Here is a 23,325-nt window from a genome sequence, read left to right as displayed (position 1 = left end):
GGTACGTAGCCGGAGAATTTTATTGCCAGGTGTTGTGAAAAGAAAAAAAATACGGCCAAACTACTGTGCTGTATCTCGTTTCCAAACATTTAATATCGTGTCTGAAAGTGTTCATTAATTGGGGAGGGAGGCTACTTCAATGGGGTTTACTTAACCGCCTCCCGGGAAAAGGCAAATGTGCTGGGTTCTGCAGCTCCCGCGGTGGCTCCACTAACCCGGAATGAAGGTCAGAGTGCCCGGCAAGGCAAGATGGATCGGCTCAGTCATCACAAGGTCACCACCCCGCACTGGGTACCGGAAGCTCGCATGGGCCAGCTCTCCAAACGTTCGTTCAGTCGTTCAAGAAATATAAACAGTCCCTACTGTGCTGGTGCTGGTGAGGCAGAAGCTGACCAAGCAAACCAGGAAAGGGGAGCGTCATCCAGACCCACATCACCTTTAGGGTGCTCCAGGAGTTCAGTTTGATGAGAACAGAACCACCAAAACACAGCCCTGCTGTAAAGAGACTGAGGGAGCCTCATGGTGCCCACCCGCAGGTGGGGGCTATAATTTAGCCTCTTTCAGCTATTTCACATCAATTAAAGAAGTAAAGGTCAGCAAAAACTCACTTCCTCCTGGACTGGTCAGTGCCCTGGAAAGCCAAGCAGATTCTGTTTGTAAGAAATGATGGAAGAACAGTTCAGCGTGTGCTCTTTGGGGAAACTGAACTTACTGTGGCATTATATCGACAATTAGGTCTAAATCCATGTATAAAGCATACAACAAAATGAGGGCTTTTAGTAAAATGTCAGTGTCAGGGTGTCACACCGCAGAAAGGGATTAATGTGCATTTCAACTTCGCTGCACATGGACGGGCAAGGAATCTTGGGGGAAATAAGGAGTCTTGGGGTTTCCCAAGTTAGTTCCCCATAGTCTCCTACAGAAAAGATTATAGTATTTAACCATTTGTCTCATATTTTGGAAAGAGAAAGAAATCATGGAGTATTTTGAAATTCGAGCCATCAGACAAACTGATACCTTCAAAATGTCACCATAAGGTGAGCAGACTTGTCATCTTTGCTAAACATCACCGGGGAGCTCTGCCTGTGCTGTCTGTCCTGGGGTGGTGGGCTGGACGGCCACACCTGCACTGCCTTCAGCAGCAACTGCCAAGCCGCCCTAGCTGCGGGTCACCTGAGAAGTAGCACAGCCCCAGAGCGGTCCCATCTGCTGTCCTTGGTACAGACGCAATTCACCAGGTAGGCGTTGCTGCCTGTTGGCTTCTGCAAGAATGGGTTCGGGGTAACATCCTACATCCTACATGAGCTGACCACACTTCCACCGGAGTTCTGAGATCTAATAGTCATTCATAGTCTCCTCCAAGACTTAAACAAATATTTTAGGAAATTTCAAGCAAAAGGGACACTATCCTGGTCTCTGCCAGCATCTTAGATGCTGAAATACATAGACCTCAGCAGAGCTTTTCCACATTAAAAATTAGAAACGGGAAAATGAAGATGGGGAGATTAAAGGACTCTGAACACCAGACACTGACCAAGGGATAAGAGCAGCTCCTCCATGAGTAAAGGATGTCAGGAGCCAAAGGGAGGGAAGAAACCACAGCCACTTGTTTAGAATTTATGTTTCCATAAGTGAAACTCTAGGATTCTCATATGGAGAAGAAATTATTGATACGTGTGCTCCCTTAAGGAAGGCTTCTCCAGAGGCCCATTCCAGATTTAATAATAATCCATATTCTTCCACTGAAATGGCAACCCAAGTCTTTGATTTCCTTATTGCCACTGCAAATACATGAATCATTAAGCTGCAAACCAGCAGAGGTTCAGTTTATCACACGCCACCTAGAATATTTAATAAAATAAATTCTAAATAATCAATTCTGGAAGAGTCAACATCTCTTACACTTTTGTAATAAATGTCTACCTCTGGCATCCATCATAAAACTGTATGTAAATTGTGGCAGCAAAGATGAAAGAGACAGTCCCCCGTTTTCTCCTGCTGTCATGTAAATACTTAAACGCGGACAAACAGCATCTGCACCCTCCCTACAGCCTCTATTCTAGTGGGACGTTGTCACACCCAACACATCCAGGCTGCTTTCAAAGAGCTTCAAGCCTAAAGACGCAGGTGGTTCAACCTTTCTCTCTTCCATGGGATCCTGATCCTCTAACCCACCTGGTCTCAGCAAGGCCACACACCTTTGGCTCAGCTGTCCCTGGACAAGGGAGCACAGAGTGCATCATCAGGACATGCCCTGCCCTCTCTGCAATGCCATGGAGCAGTGCCTTGGGCTTATAGGAGAAACAGGACACTTCCCAACTCCCACTTCCAAACTGTCCTTTGCAAGAGACATTGCCTAGCTTCTTCAGACTGAGAACAAATAAGTCTATGCCACATGGATGTGTTGCCACTAAAAGTAAAGAGAAAGAAGAGACTCTAACTTCGCCAGGACAAACAAGACTAACAATATTGTCTGATGAGAAAGTTGGCATGTCGTGAATAAAAGTGTCAATTCCTAGCAGAAATATAAGCTGAGTATGAACACCATCAGGCTGCAAACATGAGTCCTAGGACATACCACTGCTCAAGCATAAGTCCTTAAAAGCATTTGTGGCAAGTCCTTGACCAGTCTCTCACCAGTTCCCATAGCACCTTGCTCCTTCTAGAATCTGCTGCCATAATCTAGAACAGGGGTTGGCAAACTACATCCATGGTCCACATCTGGCCCCCTGCTGGTTTTTGTAAATAAAGTTTTATTGGAACACAGTCACACCCATTCCTTAACTATTGTCTATGGCTGCTTTCATGCTACAATAGTTGCGACAGAGACTGTCTGGCTGGCAAAACCAAAACTATTTACTGTCCAGCCCCTCACAGAAGAAGTCCATCATTTCATCCATTTATTCAAAAACTGTTTATTGAGCACCAAATGTGTACCAGGTACCATGCCAAGCACTGGGCTACAGCGAGGGACAGCAAGTACCATGTCGAGTGGAGCTAAACAACACAGAACAGGGCTATTTCCCCTGGAGAAGGGAGGGCCGAGGGAACTGTTCAGTTATTGCCAGTTGGTGTGCTCTGCATCCAGAAACCTGCTATTCTCTCTCCTTCATGGCCAAGGGCAGAATAAGGAATGATAGGCTCAAACCATATAATCAGAGACTTCAGCTAGATATTTTTAAAAGGTGCTGGGAGTCACGTAATGAATTGCCAGACCAACCTGTGAAATTTTCCTTTGGACTTTTTTCTTAAGATAAGATTTTAAAAAAAACCTACCTGCCTAGGGTTAAGGCACGAAGGGAGGACCCTACCAGCAGCAAGAGGATGGTGTGCGTCAGTACTTTCCCAATTAACTAACGTGCCTATGAATCAGGGGGGATCACACTAAAAGGCAGATCTTGATTCCGTAGATCTGGGGTGGGACCTGAGAATCTGCCCTTCTAATAGGCTCCCAGGTGAGGCTGACACTACTGGTGGATGGACCACTCTATGGGTAAGAAGCGGCAACATGGCTGTGTATGTGTCTATGTTGGTCTCAGGTCTTGCAAGAGTGAGATATGGGTGTTTGGCAACAAGAAGTCAAGGCATGCCCTGAAGGGTACACAGCGTTACAAGGGGTTAGAATTAAGAAATGTAAAGAGGAAAGGGAAGGTCGTTTCATCTGTCCAGGAAAGAAACTCAAGAAGCAGAAAGGTGCTCTTTCGTGAAATCCCCTGCTTTCCACCTACGGCTCCAGCCTTGCATCCAGGGAAGGCCGGCAGAGAGCAGCTCGGCAGCCAGAAAGCCAAGCAAGTGCAAAGAGGAAACAAGGGGGCCAGAGCCAGCCTCTGTCGAAGCAGCCTCCATCCCAGCAGCTGTGCGAAGGACTCGCCCCTTCCTTCCCTTACGCAGCGACGCTTCTCTCTTCCGCTCCCACTGGGAGCTCAAAAGCCCTTCACTGCACCTCTATTTTCCCCATGTGTTTTGCTGGCCTGTGGGAAGCAGATAGACAGAGCGACGTGGGCCTTGTTAGTTTGCAAACCACATACCTTCCTTGTGTCGGTGACCAACAATGTCAGCTAAAGGCGGTTGTTGCGACTCTTTGAAGACAAGGCTGGAGATTCGAGTCCTCTGAGTGTGGACTGCCCCACATGGAGACAGGCCATAGCCACCAATGATGGGAGTAAATTTCCCCAGCAATGTTAGGGAATTGAAAGATGTAGAGAAGATCAATAATTTACTATTCAGTCAAGTGAAGGCCAGAGATATTCTTTACCCAACGCAAACAACCATATTTGGTCATTTACCAAGGGAGGGGATATAAATCATGCTCTTAAAAGGCAACCACAGCTTCTGGATGAGGATGTCGGTTATGCTTACAGAATCAAGGTTGTGTGTCCTGGGTAACATCTAACTCTGTGCCTGCTGTATGTTCGGGCCCAAAGAGAGAAAGGCCCTTGGTGGATTCTGATGGTAGTGTTCAAGGGTTTCCATCGTAATTGAATATGCTAAAATTTCTATTCCTGTCCTTGTGAGTTAATCTGCAATGATGTGAAGGGACCGTTATGATAATAATTAAACACAGGCTCAGCATACTAAGTTGATATTCTGCTGCTCCATCTTTGACAGGTATGTGCTAGCTCAATAAGGCTCAAATCAAGTTTAAAAAAGGAAATTGCAAAATATTTTACATATTGTAATCTACCAGACATATAAGGAAAGCAGAAACTACAAACAAGTTTTCTGCAGAAACTACAAACAAGTTTCCTTCAAAATCTTCCTGGCACATCTTCCACTGACAAGTTGCTCTCCAAACACCGTTGGCAGAAGGCCTGCATGCCTCAAGGTAGCAGCCTCTAAGGGCAGGAAGCCTGGGCTTCCATGGTCCTAGGGCCTTGGTGGGTGAAAGGCACCCAGGAATTGCTTTTCAGAGAGAGCATGAGGGTCCCCAGGCCTGGCAGCACTTGAGTTCACTAGCAAACTGCCAGAGTGCCTTCTCTCCTTAGCAGTGGCCAGTGGCCTTCCTGGCTTTTATGGTTCCTACATCAATAATGTGTCTGGAGATAAACTAACTCACTTCCTCAAATCTTCAGTGAGACCAATACCCAAGCAGCCAAATCTCTGTCTGCAAAGACTCAAAAGAAATTGCTCTGATGGCTGGAGGGTTGCCAGATAAAATACAAGATGCCCAGGTAAATGTGAGATTCAGATAAGCAACAGATAATATTTTAGTATAAATATGTCCCAAATATTGCATGAGACACATTGTACTGAAAAATTATTTATTGTTTATCTGAAATTCAAATTTAACTGGTCATCCTGTCTCTCGTGTCTGCATGTGTGTGTGTGTGTGTGTGTGTGTGTGTGTGTGTGTATGTGTGTGCACTAAATCTGGCAACACTACATAGGGAGAGTGAGCACAGAGAACCTCACCACCCAAGTGAGCAGATCCTGGAAGCTTGAAAGCTGTAGCTTCAGGACAAATGGAAACAGGCAGATCATGGTAGGAGCAGATAAACACAACTTGTTACCCCTAAGTGAAGGTTGACATGGGAATATAAGAGGCTCTTAAGGACTTGGATGAAATCAGAGCTAAGGAATGATGGCAGGTCCTGCAGGTATTAGAGTATTGAAGGACGAACTCCCAACCACTGAAGAGGGCAACGAGGGGCCTCCATATCTTCGTCCTGCAGTCCCTGGGGGCCCAAGGGAGCCAGGTTCCTGGGCTGGAGGAACAGTGTGGTATGGGCTCTTTCCCTTTGCACCAGGAGGGGAGGCCCGGTGACCAGAAGAGGGCCCATCACTTCTACTAAAGGCCTTCCTTATCCCCAGTCTTACTTGAGACCCATGCTTGGATACATGGTGCAGTATTTTCAACCCTTCACTCCCAGAACTCTGTGGAATAAGAACACATCTTCTGAGGATCAAGGTGTTTTGGAAGCCAAAGTGGTATAGTGATGAGGAAACTGGGAATTCGGAATCATACAGACCTGGGGTGGTATCTTGGCTCTGTTACTAACCAGCTAGGTATCCTTGGATACATTTCTTAACCTCTTGGAAATTAATTACATCTTCTGCAAAAACGTGGATAATGACAGTACCTGCCTAGTAGGGATGTTGTCAAGTCACTGAATAAGATGTGCACACAAAGTGACAAGCACAGGACCAGTGTTCAGTAAATGTTCAATAAATGACACCATCATTGTTGTTGCTGTTGTTAACTGGTTGTGGTCAGAGAAGAGGGAGCCTTTAGAAGGTGAAGCAAAACCGCATCCCCACCAGGCCTCCGTGAGCTCAGCAGAATGTGAACAGAGAGGGCTGCTACTGCCACTTCAAAACATAGCCAGCTTAATGCTATTTATTAGGGAAATTTTTAATTATATGAATTGAGTAGGGACATGTCACCAGGGATGCTAAATAGTTAGAAATTAAGGAAATACTGTGGATTTCAGCGCCTGAATTGATTCCACCAAAACACAACCAGGTAACAGGAAATTAAGTTTTAACGTGTTAATGTACCAGCAGAATGCTGCACAAAAATCTGGATGATTCAAAGTCAGAAGAACGCCCTGGGAGATCCTCTGAGGCATGGCTGAACAGAGCGGCTCTGTCCAACGGAGACGGTCATGAGACCAGAACACATTGGAGACAGTCATGAGACGAGAACACCTCAACACGGGCACACGACGCCAGGCAGCAGAGGCAGCCGGGTTTGAAATCGAAGACCTGGTTTCAAGTCCCAGATGTGCGACCAGTAGGGATAAAAATATCTGCCACGACTGAATTGCAGGGTTGGGGGGAGGCTCAGATGAGGGGGTCCCTGTGAAAACAGTTAGTCATTCGGCAGACCCCACTGTTCAGACCAAGGTCCTGTGGAAACTGGTCCAGACCCTGTCCTCAGAGAGGGGAAACAAGTTCATTCCAACACTCAAAACCTCTGTGGCAACATTACCCCATCACACTGAAATGACCAGTTTTACACTTCCGTAAGTTTTTTAAGTATGATGCTATGTCTTACTTGCCTCTATATCCTGCGCTTAACAGGTCATCTGGTATCTAGACGCCAGATACAGGCTTTCTAGTATGTAGAAAATACTAGAGACTTAATATATGTTTACTGAACTGGACAGAGCTAATATAAAGACAAAGAAAATATTTCCTTAGGAAAGGTACAGATGGAGAGCTGCAGAAAGTAAAGGGAGGGAATAATTACTTCGGGCTGAAGAAGATCAGGGAAGATGCCCTGGAAGGTTCAGAAATTACAGGGCTAACACAGTCTCAATGGAGACACGGGAAAAAATAGGTTCTGAGCAGAGAACGCTATACAGTGTAGACTGGCGGGCGCATGGCGAGTCTGAGGGGGAATGCAGTGAAACAGTATGTCCACAGACCAAAGCCACACAATCGTTTACGAAAAGCAAAAAATATGTGTTCTGTTTAAAAACACATCTTGGCAACATGCGGACTCATCTGCCCCTGTGAGCTTCTGCTGCTCAGCTGTTTCATCAGCCAACTTACCTCCTCCTTATCTATTCATTGCTGTTTTCCAAACTTGATTTGGGCACCATACATGTTTGTGGCTGGCTATCTTAAATATTTTCCATCAGCTGCAAGCAAGATACCTATTTATCTTATGGCTGCAAGCAGAGCTGAAATGATCTGCCATCGCCACGAGGCAGAGAGTTATTTCATGCCCTGTTAATTCCTAATGCGGTAACTACAATATCATTCCTACTTTTAAAAGAGGTGCTTTTTTTTCTTTTTAATATGTGGCCTAAGTGTCCAAATAAAGAACATCACTTCTAATGAGGCCGAGTCCAGAAACATAACCTTGTTCCCGTCGCTGCCACGCTCACAACGGGCTTCGAGCTTTCCGGCAGTTAGTCGAAAAGTCAAAGAAACTCTTCATCCTTCTAGGCAGCACAAACAAGTCAGCAAAACTAAACTTTCTCTTCACGACTGAAAACTCCCATCAGAGATGATGGCTGGCATTTCTGCCGGGCAGATGGCCCAAGCCAGGGGGTTCCTGTCCACTGCGGAATGGGCTCAGTGGGGAAGGATGTCTGTCCGTGCTACCCACAGTTGAGCCAACAGCCTCTGTGCAATGACCACCCACTGGCTCCAAAGGCAGGACGTCCACGGCAAGCACGCTTTATGATCAGAGCAGAGAAAGCCTTGTCCCCAGGAGGCAAACATCTGGTCTGATGAGGCTGGGAGAGATACTGACACACTGCAATTCTGGCCACCTGTTGCTTTAAATCACGTTAGCTATTTTGCAACAGCTTCTGTCACTGCTCATCGCTATTTCCCATCCATACCCTGTGACTGTCTGGCTCCCATCAGTACCTAGTTCCCTATGTTCGTGTCACCTCCTCAAGCCAAAGTCTGCCTTAGGTACCCCTCCCCTGTGCTCCACATGAGGCCTTGTCATTTTCCCATCACAGCCCTCACGACCCTGCGTTAGGGTTGCATGCTTGATCTTTTGTCTCCCCATGAGATGGGAGTGCTCTTGTTTACATCACGGCATCTCCAGTACCCATCACAGTGCTGGTGGATAGAAAGCATTCAACAACTGGCTGATGAGTGAAGGGTATGTGAAAAACTACATATCTCACCAGAATGCCCAGGAGCAGCTAATGTCGTGGCAAGTGCTTCTGCATTAGAACCAGGTGGACCGCAGCTCAAGTCCTAGCTCCCCACTGGTTTGCGGGATATGGGGCAAGAGAAACCCTCTCTGAGGCTCAGTCTCTTCATCTGTGAAATGGGTGTAATAACAGGGACTTTGCATGGATGTTTTGACAAGGATTGAACAAAACAGTGTACCTGGTATACAGGAGATTCGTAAGCCTGCAGCCATCCCTATATTAAGTATGTGGCCCCGATCTGTTGTGGGAACACAGCGGCGAAGGAGTTGGGAGGCAGACAGCAGGAGCTGCCTGGGTTCTGAGACGCCGGCACTCTCAGGAGAGAGGTGTGAAGACCGGGCAGAAGACTGCCCCACAAGCTTCTGGGACCAGAGAAAAGCACCGTGAACTTGAAAAGTACTCTTCCAGCTTGGCCTCAAGAACAACGTCACCTCAGGCTGACTTCATGCAGCTCAGCTGCCTCCTGGCTTGGGATCGAGAGGCATGGGGACACTTGAGAACTGGCCCCCTGCTCTCAGGGCCTCTCCCACCCCCAGAGCTGCTCCACCCTGTCAGGCCCAGATAAGAGGCATAAAGCTGCATAGGGAGCAGGACCAGCCTCAGGCCTGCTGAGATTTCATCTCGAGAAACATTGACATCGCAACCACCTTCTCTTTCCTCCCTGACAACCTTTGTCACTCCTGGAAACCCTATTGAACTAGCTTCTCCTTGGCTTACAGACAAGACAACTAATCATGGACCTAACAGCTCGTCAGCTTCAAAAGCGGCTGCCCCCATCCTGTGCCTGGCTGAGAAAATCAATATGCCTTTGAGTGGCCGTGTGTACCTAGGGCCCTAGCCTCTGAGAACAAAAGAAGCTAGACTGCTGAGCAGTTCCAGACACAGGACTGGAAGTTTTCCTGGCCTGAGGGAAGGCTTATAGCAAGTGATATGTTAAACGGTAGATCCAAATATCTTTATCATGCCCTTGAACTGAGGAAACCTGCTCAGGAGATAGAAAATCAGAGCTCCAAGACCCTGGGCAGGACTGTCTGCCTCTCCCAGCAGCACAGGTAGCTGGCATCATGCCTGGCATGATGTAGGTACTGAGTCAATGGGAATCACTTGATTGAATCCACTGAAGGAGGAAGCAGCGTCCAAACTCATCAGCCCCTCCTCCTGTGAGATGTAAAGCCCCATGTACATCCCCACTGCAATTTCCCAGGTAGAAAGGACTACCTGCCCACTGTCTCCTGCACAACCACTGGGCTTCCCAGCCACTGGTCCAGATCAGAGCAAATGCAGAAGAAACGCCGGTGAGATGTGAGGCTGCTCTTGCCAGAGAAATCTTTCTTTGGGGCTACTTAAAAATCATGCCCATGGTAGACAATGCACAGCAAAGCACTTCCATTGACACAAAAATGTGCTCATCCACGAATAATTAAGAAAAATTCAAATTCAAATTGAACGAGGTACCATCTTGCATCCATCGGTGTGCGGGAGGGTGTGGGAGAAATGTTAATTCTCAGTGCTGGTGAGGGTGTAATTAGTACAGCCACTTGGCAGAATTTGGCAGTGTCTAGTAAAACTGAAAACCCTCAGACCTTATACCCAGCAATTCCAGGTCTAGGTGGCACACGCGCACAGACATGCATAAGAATGTTTACTGAAGTATTGTAAAGTTGAAAAACTTGAAAAAATCTAGAAGTCCACTGACTGGGGAATGGCTCAAGAGTTTATACAGTGGAATACTATAGAGCAGATAAAAGGGATGAGAGGAGCTAAGTATTGACCTACATATAGCTAAGACCACAAGGCTAAGTGAAAAACGTAAGCTATTTACATACAAATTCTACTCAACTTGAAGAGCTGAGCTTATAGCCCATCTCACCTAGCAAACTTCTCTGATCATCCCAGCTCACTCTGAATCCCAGAACACTTATCCTAGAAGCTTAGGCTTCTGTATTTCTCAGCACTGTTAATGACTTTGAGGTATAGACTCAGCCATCTCCTCAACTTGACTGTGAGCCTATGGGCTACTGAACATGGCTCCTATTTTCTCTGTAGACACCACAGGGCCCTGCACAGAGTCAGTGTTTGCTGAACAACTCAATATGACAACTCCTTGAGCTCAATGGGAAAGGCCACCACACCAGGCACCCACCTCAGGTGGCCTCACTCTCCAAGACCCCGAAAGCACACCCCTTGTGTTGCCCGCCAAGGCTTCTCCAAGCCCGCCTCCCGATTCTCCTGCCCCACTGCCACTTGCGCCCGGAAAGTCATGGAGGCCACTCACCATCGTGCACATTCCCTTCCTCCGTGTTCTGAGGGTCCAGACTGCCCCCACACATGTGTCTACCTATTGGACTGCAAGTGTGAGAACCACAAATAACTCCAAACATAAATATGGCCTAAAAATAACCATAAATAATTCTGACTCCACCCAGTGACAATTCTTATAACATGAGGGAAGAAAATGAACACTACGGCTTTTTCCCCCCCCCGGGCTTCTGTGCTGCTGCTGAGGAAGAATTCCACCCTGCTGTTACTTACAACGAGAAGTTCCTGATTTATGTATCACTAAAGATGAAATATCCCAGAGGCCTGTGGGCACAGGGGCTGTGTGCAGTGGTTTGGGAGTGAATTCCCAGCATGAGCAGCCCCCTCATTCTTGGGCCCCACCCACACTTCTCCTCACTTTCTACCTATTTCTCCATCCTGGGAGATAAGAATTGATTCATTTGAAATATGGTGTTGGAGGAAAGCTCTATGGACTCCTTGGACTGCCAGAAAGACGAACAAGTGGGTCCCAGAGCAAATTAAGCCTGAACTATTGCTGGAGGCAAAAATGATAAAACTGAGACTGTCCTACTTTGGGCACACCATGAGAAGGCAGGATTCTTTGGAAAAGACAATAATGCTGGGAAAAGTAGAAGGCAGCAGGAAAAGAAGATGACCAAATATGAGATGGATTGACTCCTTAAAGGAAGCCATAGGCATGAGTCTACAGGAGCTGAGGAGGGTGTTGGGGACAGGACATTGTGGACATCACTCATTCATAGGGTCGCTGGGAGTCGGAGCCAACTTGATGCATGTGACAACCACCACCCCCTCCCTGGGCTGTCTTAACAGAGGCTAATCTGTTCGTAAAATCACGACTCACAGGCCGAGAGGTGGGTCCAGAGCAGCAGAGTCGAGTGATCTGCATTTTAATGTTCCGTGCAGTCTTTGCAAGCACTGAACACAAGAGAATGTGGGGAACTGGAATTTCTCGTTTCAGGGCTTTTCTTTGTTCATCATCATAAAGCATTGTTATTAGGTGTTAAAAAAAAAAACCCGAAAACATAAAACAAAAATCATCTCTCTCTGTGGGACAATATAATAAAAGTCATTGGATGCTATTTTTAACAGCCATAAAAGCACATGATTAATATAGAAAAAGTCGTAATGATAAAGTGTGTCACAAAAAACGTCAGCATGGAGGGTGAGCCATTGAACTCAAGTGGGCTTACGGTCCTGGCTATCAATCCTGGCACACTAGAGGACCCAACACACCAACAGACGCCAGGACCTCTCTCTTTGACCAGTTTGAAACACCAGGTGGATCACAAGCCAGCTTCTTAGCTCCTGGCCCAAGACAGCACCCGCCATGATCCCGGGGAAGATCCCTTACAAGGATCAGCAAGAAATGCAGAGAAGTGGGTGCTAGCAAACTAGCAGGCCCAGAAAGCATCACGATTCAGATGCTCTCCCTGTACCGCTGTGACACATGCCTCGGACCCTCAAATGACAAAAAAGAGGAACTAGAGGAATGTCACCATGGCTGCCCAAGGGTGAGAGCCTGTGGGGTCAGAACGACAGCAAGGAAACCAAACTGTACCCCATTTTCCCCCGACGACCCAAACTGAAGTTTGCATAAGATCTGAAGATGTTTTCTGCAGGACACACCTCCACTCCAGCCCTGCAAGAATCCCACACATCTTGGTATCCCACCTAATTGTCTTTAACATCTGTCTTTAACATCTGAGGTTGAAACATCCAGAGGGAAACCAAAGCGGCTGTCAGTGGAGGGAGTGAAGCCAGGCTCTGTATAGGGATCGCCAGCTCCCAGGGGACCCACCCAGCAGAGGCAGGCCCCAGCCACCTCGAGAGGGAGATTCCTTACGCAGCTCCCCTCTTATCTAGCACCTGCAAACTCTCAATGCACCCGGAGGCTCCTCCGTGATAAATACAACACATGATTCTGCAGGAACCTTGCCAATCCCAATCTATACACCAATGACTCCCGAGAAACAGGAGTGCTTCAGTTAAATCCAGTTTCACGGAAAACATTAATGGAGACTGTAGAGTAAGAAGGTAGAAAAAAAGAAAAACAACAAATATGGTCTTGGCAAGCAAAAATACTTTTGACAGAGGTGACTGGCATCAAAGGACTCCAAAGCAATTCCATCCTCATTGCAGCCTAGAAATGACATTTGTGGAACAAGAGAGCCTTATTCTGCTCTTTACCTCCACTCCCTGGACCTTCAGTTTCATGTGGTCCTCTCTGGTCGTTTTCCCATCTTTCCTCTTTTTCCAGCAATACCCATCTTTCCTGTATTTCACTTTCTTCCTGTTGTAGAGTATCATTGAGCCATTCTGTGGTCTGGAAACAACAAATGGTTAAATTACCAAGAGAACCAAGCAGAAGAAAAATTTATGAAGAAAGATATCGTAGACCAGTAAAAGTCTCTACTGAAAAGCAATATTCCACATTTGCTCGAACATAATTTTTCACCTTTTATTGCAGCTCCCTGGATTAACCATGTTTTATGGCCAGCCAAAATTTGCTTGTGGATTCGGTACCTAATGAATTAAATGTGTCAATGATAGGCTTAAAAAACATCCCCTTAGTAATATCCACCATCTAATCAGGATATACGATGTGGGGCCTGAGCTCTACACTGAAAAGCAGAAAAAACAGAGCGAGAAAGCAAAAAGAGCCGGGGGTGTTGTGGCAGCCTGCAATATCTTATCTCTTGTAGAAAGATTTTCTACACATCTTTTAATCCATCACCCAGCATTAGGAAATAAATAAGTTTAACGCAGACGCTAGATGACTATGTTAAGAACAGACCAATGGAAGAACTATTCGCCGAGGCCAAATGCTCCTGATGCATTGCCTGCATTTAGATTACGCTAGATACAAAAGAGCATCTACGGTCCTTCTTCTCAAGCAAGCTAAGTGCCTGATTCTTTCCCATTTGGGCTTCAGCGGTCAGAGGGCTCAGTACTGCCAGGTAAATTTGTCTGTTCGGTCCAGGACCACCGTATCTTAGGAAAATAGTTGGCCGCTTGCTAAATGCTGAGAGTGGGATGGCCATTCTTGTGCCATTTAAAAAAACAAACACAAAGAGCCTTGAATTTTCCTAAAAGACATCGTGCATCAACCACGGAGAGCAGAGGATGTTTATGCGCATCTCGACAGTTGCAGAGGTCGCATATTTTAGTTTGGAAACACCAAGGAGAGAAAGAACTAAACTCTGGCAGCTGAGTGCGAGTGTGGTGCTGAACCACATCCAGAATAAAGTTTCAGCAGGTGTGGGCAGATCCAACCTTCAAGGAAGACTCCCCTGAAATCTGCAGCACGTGGCTCACTCCCTCTTGGCCAGCTCCGTGTCACTCTGCACCTGAATGCACAGCACAGAAAAAAGTAACAGCAACTGCTTCTGTGCACCTGGGAGACCAGCACAGGCCCTCCATCTCACTCCCAGCCAAGGTGAGAGTGCCACACACAAACAAGGCAAAGGAAGTGGCTTCTTCTAATGCAAGTGGCCTGTTTCTCGGCTACAGCAGAGGTGAGAAAGTGAGCCGCCCAGTTTTCTCTGTGGCCTGGGGAAAGAGCCTCCATCCCATTCTTTTCTTTTCCTTTGAACAATGGGCACAGAACATTGGCTATTGACGTCTTACTATTCCATTGTCTGTAGGTGGAAAAAAAATCACGCCAGGGTGACAGCAGCTAATTGTGGTTCCCACCCAGCTGGGCTGTGTCATTCAGCAGCAAGGTGATGACTAAACAGCAATTCCGTTGGAAATTATAGACTTTCAACAGTGACTCCCAGCACTTCATTGTTTGCCGATCACGGGGCAATTGGTTTGTGTCAGTGTTGGTTTCCTCCCTGAGGGTGTGCCGACTAAAACAATCGGGAAACAGCTCCACACGCTTGTCACAACGCTGTCACCTGACGTATCTTTCTCGCACTTACAAGTCTGCATTGAAAACCTGACAGTAGTCTTCCATTTCTAAATGGTAGGTAGGCTTGAATATGGGGCCAACAGTGGCTGCCTCTTCCCACTCAGCCTGCTCTAGGTACCGTACCTAATCTTCAGAGTGCGGAGGGTCCGCCACCCGCTAAGAGACCCATTCAAAGGGCTCCGAAGCCCAACTACTGTGCCTAAGGAACAAGCAGAGGAATCCATCTGATCAAATAGACGGGCCCTGCGTTTGTCTTGCCCTCTCCAAACAGGAATGAAGACACCCATGAGAGTGCTGCAAGGACCCCCGTCACCCCAGAAAACTCATCTGCTGAAGAAGAGGCAACATTCATCCAATCCAGCTTCTTGTGAACTAAGACAGGAACTGTGATTTGCTCCATCCACTTGCCCTTTCTAAACGTGGTCAATGAACCTCAGCAGCATCTTCAGGCCAACTGTCCCCAGAATGTAACTGGTATGACCCAGAGAAAGTGGACTCTCCAAAACCGTCACGTCCACAGTCAGAATCACAGCTGCACCCACCCAAGGAACCCCGTCTTCCTCTGGTGACCTGCCCTCTGCATTCTGAGAATGCGAGGATGGCCCTATCATCCGACACTTTTAGCAAGACATAATCCCACAGGGAACAGAAGTGTCCAACATAAATGGCCTTAATCAACGGAATCATCATTTTAACTTGCAATAATGAGCACACTAATGGTGTTTAATCCACCACTTTGATTTTATTAGAACTTGCCTCTGCTCTGCATGATGGGGGAAGGCCACTCCCTCCAGAGTTCACAGGTCCTAAGAATGGCAAAGGGAAAGCCAGAGGGCTGCAGAAGGACCCACGTGCCCCACAATGCAAAGAAAATGAGGCTGTTTTGCCATCCCAGAATATAATCAAGAGCAAAGTGGAGCTGCCGGGAAGAGATCTGAGGGACGAGGGAGGGGCTGGAGTGCTGCTCTGGGAGGAAGGAGGGGTAGGCTAGGCCCCACTAGAGGGGCCAGTCAGGGGCTTTAATGCCTTTCATGACAGCTCAAAAGTGAGCACCACTGAGAATAGCAGGGAAATGGGAATAGAGTTGAGGACAGAGGGTAATGGTGACTGCAAGGAGGAGGCAGGGAAGTCCTGCCGACACTTAATGCCACCAACTCCCAGTTAGTGCCCTGCTGGGTGGAGCAGGCCACATGCGTGTCTACATCTATATCTACATCTGTATCTCAGTCTACATCTGTATCTAAGTCTACGTCTGTATCTGTCTACATCTATATCTGTCTACATCTGTATCTATGTCTATATCCATATCTATGTCTATACCTGTATCTACACTATGTCTACATCTACATCTATGTCTACGTCTACATCTATATCTACATCAGTATCTATGTCTACATATGTATCTATGTCTACATCCATGTCTACATCTACATCTATGTCCATATCTACATCTATGTCTACATCTACATCTATGTCTACATCTGTATCTATGTCTACATCTATCTTTACATCTACATCTATATCTATACCTATACCTACGTCTATGTCTTCATCTATATCTATGTCTACATCTGTATCTATGTCTACATCTGTGTCTACACCTCTATCTACATCTTTGTCTACATCTATATCTATGTCTACTTCTGTATCTATGTCTACAACTATATCTGTCTACATCTGTATCTGTGTCTACCATCTGTATCTATATCTGTATCTATGTCTACATCAATGTCTATGTCTATGTCTATATCTTCATCTACATCTACATCTGTATCTATCATCCACACACAACAACTCTATGAGATGGGTATTATTATCATTCCCAACATATAGATGAGGAAATCAAGCCTTCCTAGCCACAATGTGTCTGAGCAGGATCCACTCACAGTCAGTCTGACTCCAGAACCTCCCCCGAGGCTACTGGTTTAACATAGACTGAGGGGCGGGTCCAGGTTTGAATCTCAGCTCTGCTCTACTGGCTGGGTGATCATCAATGCCCTAAAAGCACTCCTCACCCAATGGATGGGGATGTGGTAGCTGAGTTTCCAGGTTCCTGGCGCCATGGTTGGGATAAGTCTGAGGCAACCCCAGGCCTCCTCACCCTGTGGTTAGGGTAACTCTGGGGGTTCTGTATGGTCTGCCAGAGCATAAGCTCCAGTTGCCCACGGTGGCAACTTGCTGGAGAAAAGCACCTTTTATCTGTATTCGTCTCTCACTTTCACACTCCCCTACTGGCGTTTCCTGGGACCACCTCTCAGATAAACTGCTTGTACCCAAATCTTCATCTCAGGCTCTCCTTCTGGGGGAAGCCAAACTAAGCCAAATAGTCTAAGAAAGCCTCGGGAAACAATCTGAGACCTAGATTGCAGCAGTGAGAGGAACATCAAGGAAAAAAAAAGGGAGCAACAGGGAGCTTCATTCTAACCAGGGAGGCTTCCAGCCAAGTAACCTATAATCTAAGAAACTAATAGCTAGCAAAACCAATAACGCCCAGTGCAATATGGTAAAAAGATCATGGGATCAATGGAAAAAGTACTGCAGATTATAAAAGTAAAGAAACAGGCATAAAATTAAGATACATAATCAATAGTATATATATATATATATATATATATATGCTTATATAATAGCTATATATGTGTGTGTGTGTCTATGCGTGTGTCATATACACACATGCATGCACACGCACACAAATAAAACCTACAGAAGGAGTGATGGAAGACTCCATTTACCAAATAGAAAAAGAGAATTAAATAACTAGGCATAAATTTAATAAGAAATTCCCAACACCTAAGAAGAAAAACTATAAAAATCTAAAAGGCACAAAAGTACGTTTCAATAAATGCAAAAACATAACATGTTCTTGGTTAGGAAGAGATAAAATCGTAAAAATGTCAATCTTCCTGAAGTTAATTTATAAATATAATGTAATGACAATGAGAATCCCACCAGGATATTTTTTCTGGATCTAGCAAAATTTATTATAAAATGTATAGGAAGGAAAAAACACCAAGAATAGCCAGAAAAACTCCAGTAAAGAATACCAAGGTGTAGAGGCTGGCATATCAGCTATTAACACATTCTACAAAGCTCTCTATATGTTTTTTAGTGGTGTCATAATAGTTTATAACATTGTGAAATTTCAGTTGTATGTTACTATTTGTCAGTCACCATATATATGTGCCCCTTTACCCCTTATGCCTACCCTCCAACCCCTTTCTCCTCTGGTAACCACTAATCTGTTCTCTTTGTCCGTGTATTTGTTTATCTTCCACATATGAGTGAAAGCATACAGTGTTTGTCTTTTTTCTGACTGGATTATCTCACTTAACATAATACCCTCAAGTTCCATCCATGTTGTTGTGAATGGGACGATTTTGTCTTTTTTTATGGCTGAGTAGTATTCAATTGTATATATATACCACATCTTCTTTATCCATTCATCAGTCGATGGGCACTTGGGTTGCTTCCATGTCTTGGTTATTGTGAATAATGCTGCAGTGAACATAGGGGTACATAAGCCTCTTTGAATTGTTGATTTCAAGTTCTTTGGGTAAATATCCAGTAGTGGTATAGCTGGGTCATACGGTATTTCGATTTTCCATTTTTTGAGTAATCTCCATACTGTTTTCCATAGTGGCTGTACCAGTTTGCATTCCCACCAGCAGTGTATGAGGGTTCCTTTTTCTTCACATCCTCTCCAATTATAGCCATTCTAATAGGTGTAAGGTGATATCTCTTTGTAGTTTTGATTTGCATTTCCCTGATGATTAGTGATGTTGAACATCTTTTCATGTGCCTGTTGGCCATCTGTACAGCTTCTCTGGAAAAATGTCTGTTCACATCCTCTGCCCATTTTTTGATCAGGCTGTTTGTTTTTTGTTGTTGAGTTGTATGAGTTCTTTATATATTTTAGAGATTAACCCCTTGTCAGATATATGATTTGCAAATATTTTCTCCCAGTTGGTGGGTTGTCTTTTCATTTTATTCATAGTTTTCTTTGCCTTGCAGAAGCTCTTTAGTCTGATGAAGTCCCATTTGTTTATTTTTTCTTTTGTATCCCTTGCCCGAGTAGTTATGGCATTCGAAAAGATCCTTCTAAGACCAATGTCAAAGAGTATACTGCCTATATTTTCTTCTAGGAGTTTTAAGTTTCCACATGTTACCTCCAAGTCTAATTCATTTTGAGTTAATTTTTGTGTATGGTGAAAGATAATGATCTACCTTCATTCTTTTGCATGTGGCTTTCCAGTTTTCCCAACATCATTTATTGAAGAGACTTTCCTTTCTCCATTGTATGTTCTTAGCTCCTTTGCTGAAGATTAGCTGTCCGTATATGTGTAGTTTTATTTCAGTTCTTTTCCATTGATCTGTGTGTCTGTTTTTGTACCAGTACCATGCTGTTTTGATTACTATAGCTTTGTAGTATATTTTGAAGTCAGGGATTGTGATGCTTCCAGCTTTGTTCTTTTCTCTCAGGATTAAAAGCTCTATATTTTAAAAAGTATAGAATTGGCATACAAATAAAGAGACCAATGGAACAGAATAGAAAATCCAGAAATATCCCCATTGTCAAATTTAGTATACAATAAAGGAGGTATCTCAATTCACTTGGGGGGAGGGGATTGACTTCTTAATAAGCGATATTGGGATAACTGGCTAGGCATACAGAAAAAGATAAAATTGGGTCTATCCCTCACACCATACAGCAGAATAAATTCCAATGGGACAGAGATTTAAATGTAATAAATAAAATCATACATACTCTAGAAGAAAATATAGGTAAATTTCTCTATAACCTGAAAGTGAAGAAAACTTTCCTAACCACGATTAAAACCCTAACGACGATATGTGAAAGATAGGTACATCTGATTACATAAAGATAAAATTGCCAGACTGTTCTCCAAAGTGGCTGCACCGTTTTACATTCCCACTAGAAATGTATGAGGGTTCCAAAGTCTCCACATCCTCCCTAACATTTGGCATCTGTCTTTTGGATTATAGCCATCCCAGTGGGTGTGCAGTAGGGTTTTAATTTGCATTTCCCTAATGACTAATGATGTTGAGCATCTTTTCATGTTCTTAGTAGCCATTCATATAATTTCTTTGGTGAAAGGTCTATTTGAATCTTTTGCCCACTTTTAATTGAGTTGTTTGTCTTCCCCTTTTTGAGTTGTAAGAGTTATTTACATAAATTCTGGATTCAAGTCCTTTACCAGATATACAATTTGCAAATGTTTTCTCCTAGTCCATGACTTTTCTTTTTCTTAATGGTTTCTTTTAAAGAGAAAAAGATTTTAATTTTGTTAAAGTCCAATTTATCAATTTTTTCTTTTATGAATCATGCTTGCAGTGTCATATCTCAGAATTTTTTGCCTGACCCAAGGTCACAAAAATCTTCTCTTGTGCTTTCTTCTAAGAGTTTCATAGTTTTAGCTCTTACATTTAAGTCTATGATGTATTTTGAGTTAATTTTTGTGTAGTGTGAAGTAAGGGTCTAAGGTGATTTTTGGCACATGGATATCCAATTGTGCCAGCACTGTTTGTTTTTGTTTTTGTTTTTATTTTTTTAAAGGCTATCCTTTCTCCTGCTGAATTGCTCTTGCATCTTTGTTGAAAATAAATTGACCATAAACATAAGGCTTTATTTCTGGACGTCATATTCTGTCTATTTTCTATCCTGATGCTGATACTACACTGTCTTGATTGTTGCAGCTTTATAGTAAGTTTTGAAAACATGGACTATAAGTCCTCCAACTCTGTTCTTATTTTTCAAAATTGTTTTGGCTATTCTAGGTCCTTTGTATTTCCATATAAATTTTAAAATTAGTTTGACAATTTCTACAACAACAATAACAAAAAAGCCCGCTGAGATTTTGATAGGGATTTCATTGAATCTAGAAATCAATTTGGAAACAACTGCCATCTTCACAATGTTGAACCTTCCAATCGCTTCCAATCACAGAACATGGAGTGCTCTCCATTTACATAAATCTTTAATTTCTCTCAAGTAAGACTTTGTAGTACAGGTTTTACACTTTGTAAATTAAATTTATCTAAGTACTTTGTTCTTCTTGATGCTATTCTGAATAGAATTGTTTTCTTAATTTCATTTTGGATTGTTCTTTTCCACTATATAGAAATACAACTGATTCTTGTGTAGTGATCTTGTATCCTATGACCTTGCTAAACTCATTTATTCTGGTAATTTTTTTGAAGATTCTATAGGAACTTCTACATATATAATCAAGTCACCTGCGAATAAATATGGTTTCACTTCTTCCTTTTCATTCTAGATGCCTTTTATTTTTTTCTTGCCTTATTGCACTGGCTAGAACCTCTGGTACAATGTTGAATAAAAATGGTGAGAGTAAACACCCTTGTCTTGTTCCTCATCGTAAAGGAAAAACATTCAGTTTCACTATGATTAAGTATGATATGTATGATACAAGCTGTATCAAAGACTTAAAATCATATGAAAAAGACTCAGGAACCAACTTGAAGAGGCTCCCAAAAAAGGATGGCAAAATTTGAGCATCAATAAGAATAGTAACTTCAATGGACTAAAATACATTCAATATGTTTAAATCCATAAGTTCATAATGATCCTGAAGCACACAAACAAAAAATTAATTGACCATTGTTGGGGGATGCTAGTGACCTAGTACATTATTTTGAAAACTAAAAAGAAAGAAGGAAGAATCAGGCATTTATCCCACTTCCTATACAAACTGTTCCTTTCAGTTAGCAAATAGCAAAAGAGAGGACTTTCTCTATAAAAGTACGCCAGCCTATAAATGAAAAAGAAGTAGAGAATTAAAATATCACCATTTTGCAACCCCTGATTAATTAACAGTTCTTCAACAGTGACTGACATCACAAAAGAGAGACAACCAGATAGTATGTGTCCCCGATGGAAGAACATTTATCCATAGCAAAAAAAAAAGGAGCTTGAAATTATTCAGACCTCTTTATCTAACTACCACTTTATAAGATCCACAGAGGACAGAAGAACACAGTAACGGACCCCATGGGGATATAGTCAGCAAAATCCAGACTGCAGGAAACTCTACAGAACAAATGCCCTGGAGTCTTCCACGAATTCAATGAGGAAGAGAGTAGGAGATTGCTAGAGTGGGAATATATAGACTAAAAGAGATAAGGAGATGTATCAACCAGTCGCAATGTGTAGACCTTACTTGGATACTGAGCCAAACAAACTGTAAAAAACAACATGGCATTTGTGAAACAATTGGAATTTTGCATAGTGACTGGATATTTAATGATATTTAGAATTATTATTAATTTTTAAGAGTGATCATTGGAGTGCAGAAGTATTTTTTAAAAAGAGACTTTATATTTTAGAGATATATACTGAAACATTTACCAATGAAATTATACAATGTCTAAGATATGCTTCAAAATAATGTGTGTGTGTGTGCACGCACACGCGTGGCAGTGGTGGACAAAACAAGACTGGTGACGTGTTGGCCATAGTTGAAAATGAATGATGAGTATATGGGAGTTCATTATACTACTCTGTCTAGATTTATAGATGTTAGAAATTTTCCATAATAAGAAGTTTTTAAAAAGAAAATGATCATGGGATTTGGAGCAAGCTCTAGGTTACATCTTAAAACTTGGCTCAGTTCCTTATGAGCTGTGTGACCTTGAACAGATTACTCGATCTCTCTGTTGTAGTGGATGTAATGTATGCATGGTGCCCAGCATGCTGACTGCCATATAATACATATTCTTCATGACTAATAACAACAAACTTAGCCCCTTTTTGTAGGGTTCCCTGCAGGGAACAATGATGGAAGGACTTAGGGAGTAATGAAATAGCGTGTTGTTGGGAACAGCTGGAAAATCCACCCATGGGAGAAGCCATTCCTGAACACTTGAGGCATACACACTCTTCCACCACTTTATATGTCTTGGTAGACAGAAGACGATTGATAACTGAAGATCAGAGGAGTAACGTGTTCTTGAGAGGTTTTGTGTGTGGATATTAAATAGCAATTTATGGAGCAACTGGGGGTTGCATCCAAGACTAGGTTAATCCTACAAAAAGAATGGTCTGGATACTCCTTCCAGTGCCTGAGTCTAACTTTAGAAACCAATGTACTCAAAACAGCTCAGGTTCACAGCCTTCCCCCTAGAAGGCCATGGGGAACAAGGGGAACCCCATGTTCCCTGTCACTAACCAATCATTTCCAGGACCTTGCCCACCACCTAAAATTCCATGCAAACAATTGAGACCCAGCCCGCTACTCCAGAAACCGTGGACTTCCTAGGGTACTAGTCCCTTGTCAGTCCATTCCCCTGGCCTGGCCTCGAGGCAGCAGGTTTTGTGCATAAGCTCTGTTCTGGGTGACCAGCTATTGCTCCCCTGAATTCATAAGATCTGCCTTGTAGCTTCCCTCTGAGAAAAGATGATGCCCTTGTTGCTAGCAGGACTCCAAGAACAATATCTGGATGGCTTCT

General features: G+C 43.8%; 1 protein-coding gene across 2 annotated transcripts in view; it reads right to left on the bottom strand.

Annotated features, from left to right (window-relative positions):
• CAMTA1 (calmodulin binding transcription activator 1) overlaps window positions 1-23,325 on the bottom strand; it is an 864,246-nt gene that overhangs the window by 434,457 nt on the left and 406,464 nt on the right. For both annotated transcript variants that reach the window (XM_058552798.1, XM_058552795.1), the window contains exon 5: window positions 13,113-13,248. In XM_058552798.1, coding sequence (XP_058408781.1) covers window positions 13,113-13,248 — 136 coding nt within the window. The remainder of the gene's footprint in view (window positions 1-13,112; window positions 13,249-23,325) is intronic.

Source organism: Diceros bicornis, chromosome 13 (assembly GCF_020826845.1).
Source record: "Diceros bicornis minor isolate mBicDic1 chromosome 13, mDicBic1.mat.cur, whole genome shotgun sequence".
NCBI classification, from domain to species: domain Eukaryota; kingdom Metazoa; phylum Chordata; class Mammalia; order Perissodactyla; family Rhinocerotidae; genus Diceros; species Diceros bicornis.
The sequence above is the reverse complement of the archived record's forward strand: the minus strand, read 5'-3'. Positions and strand labels throughout refer to the sequence as shown.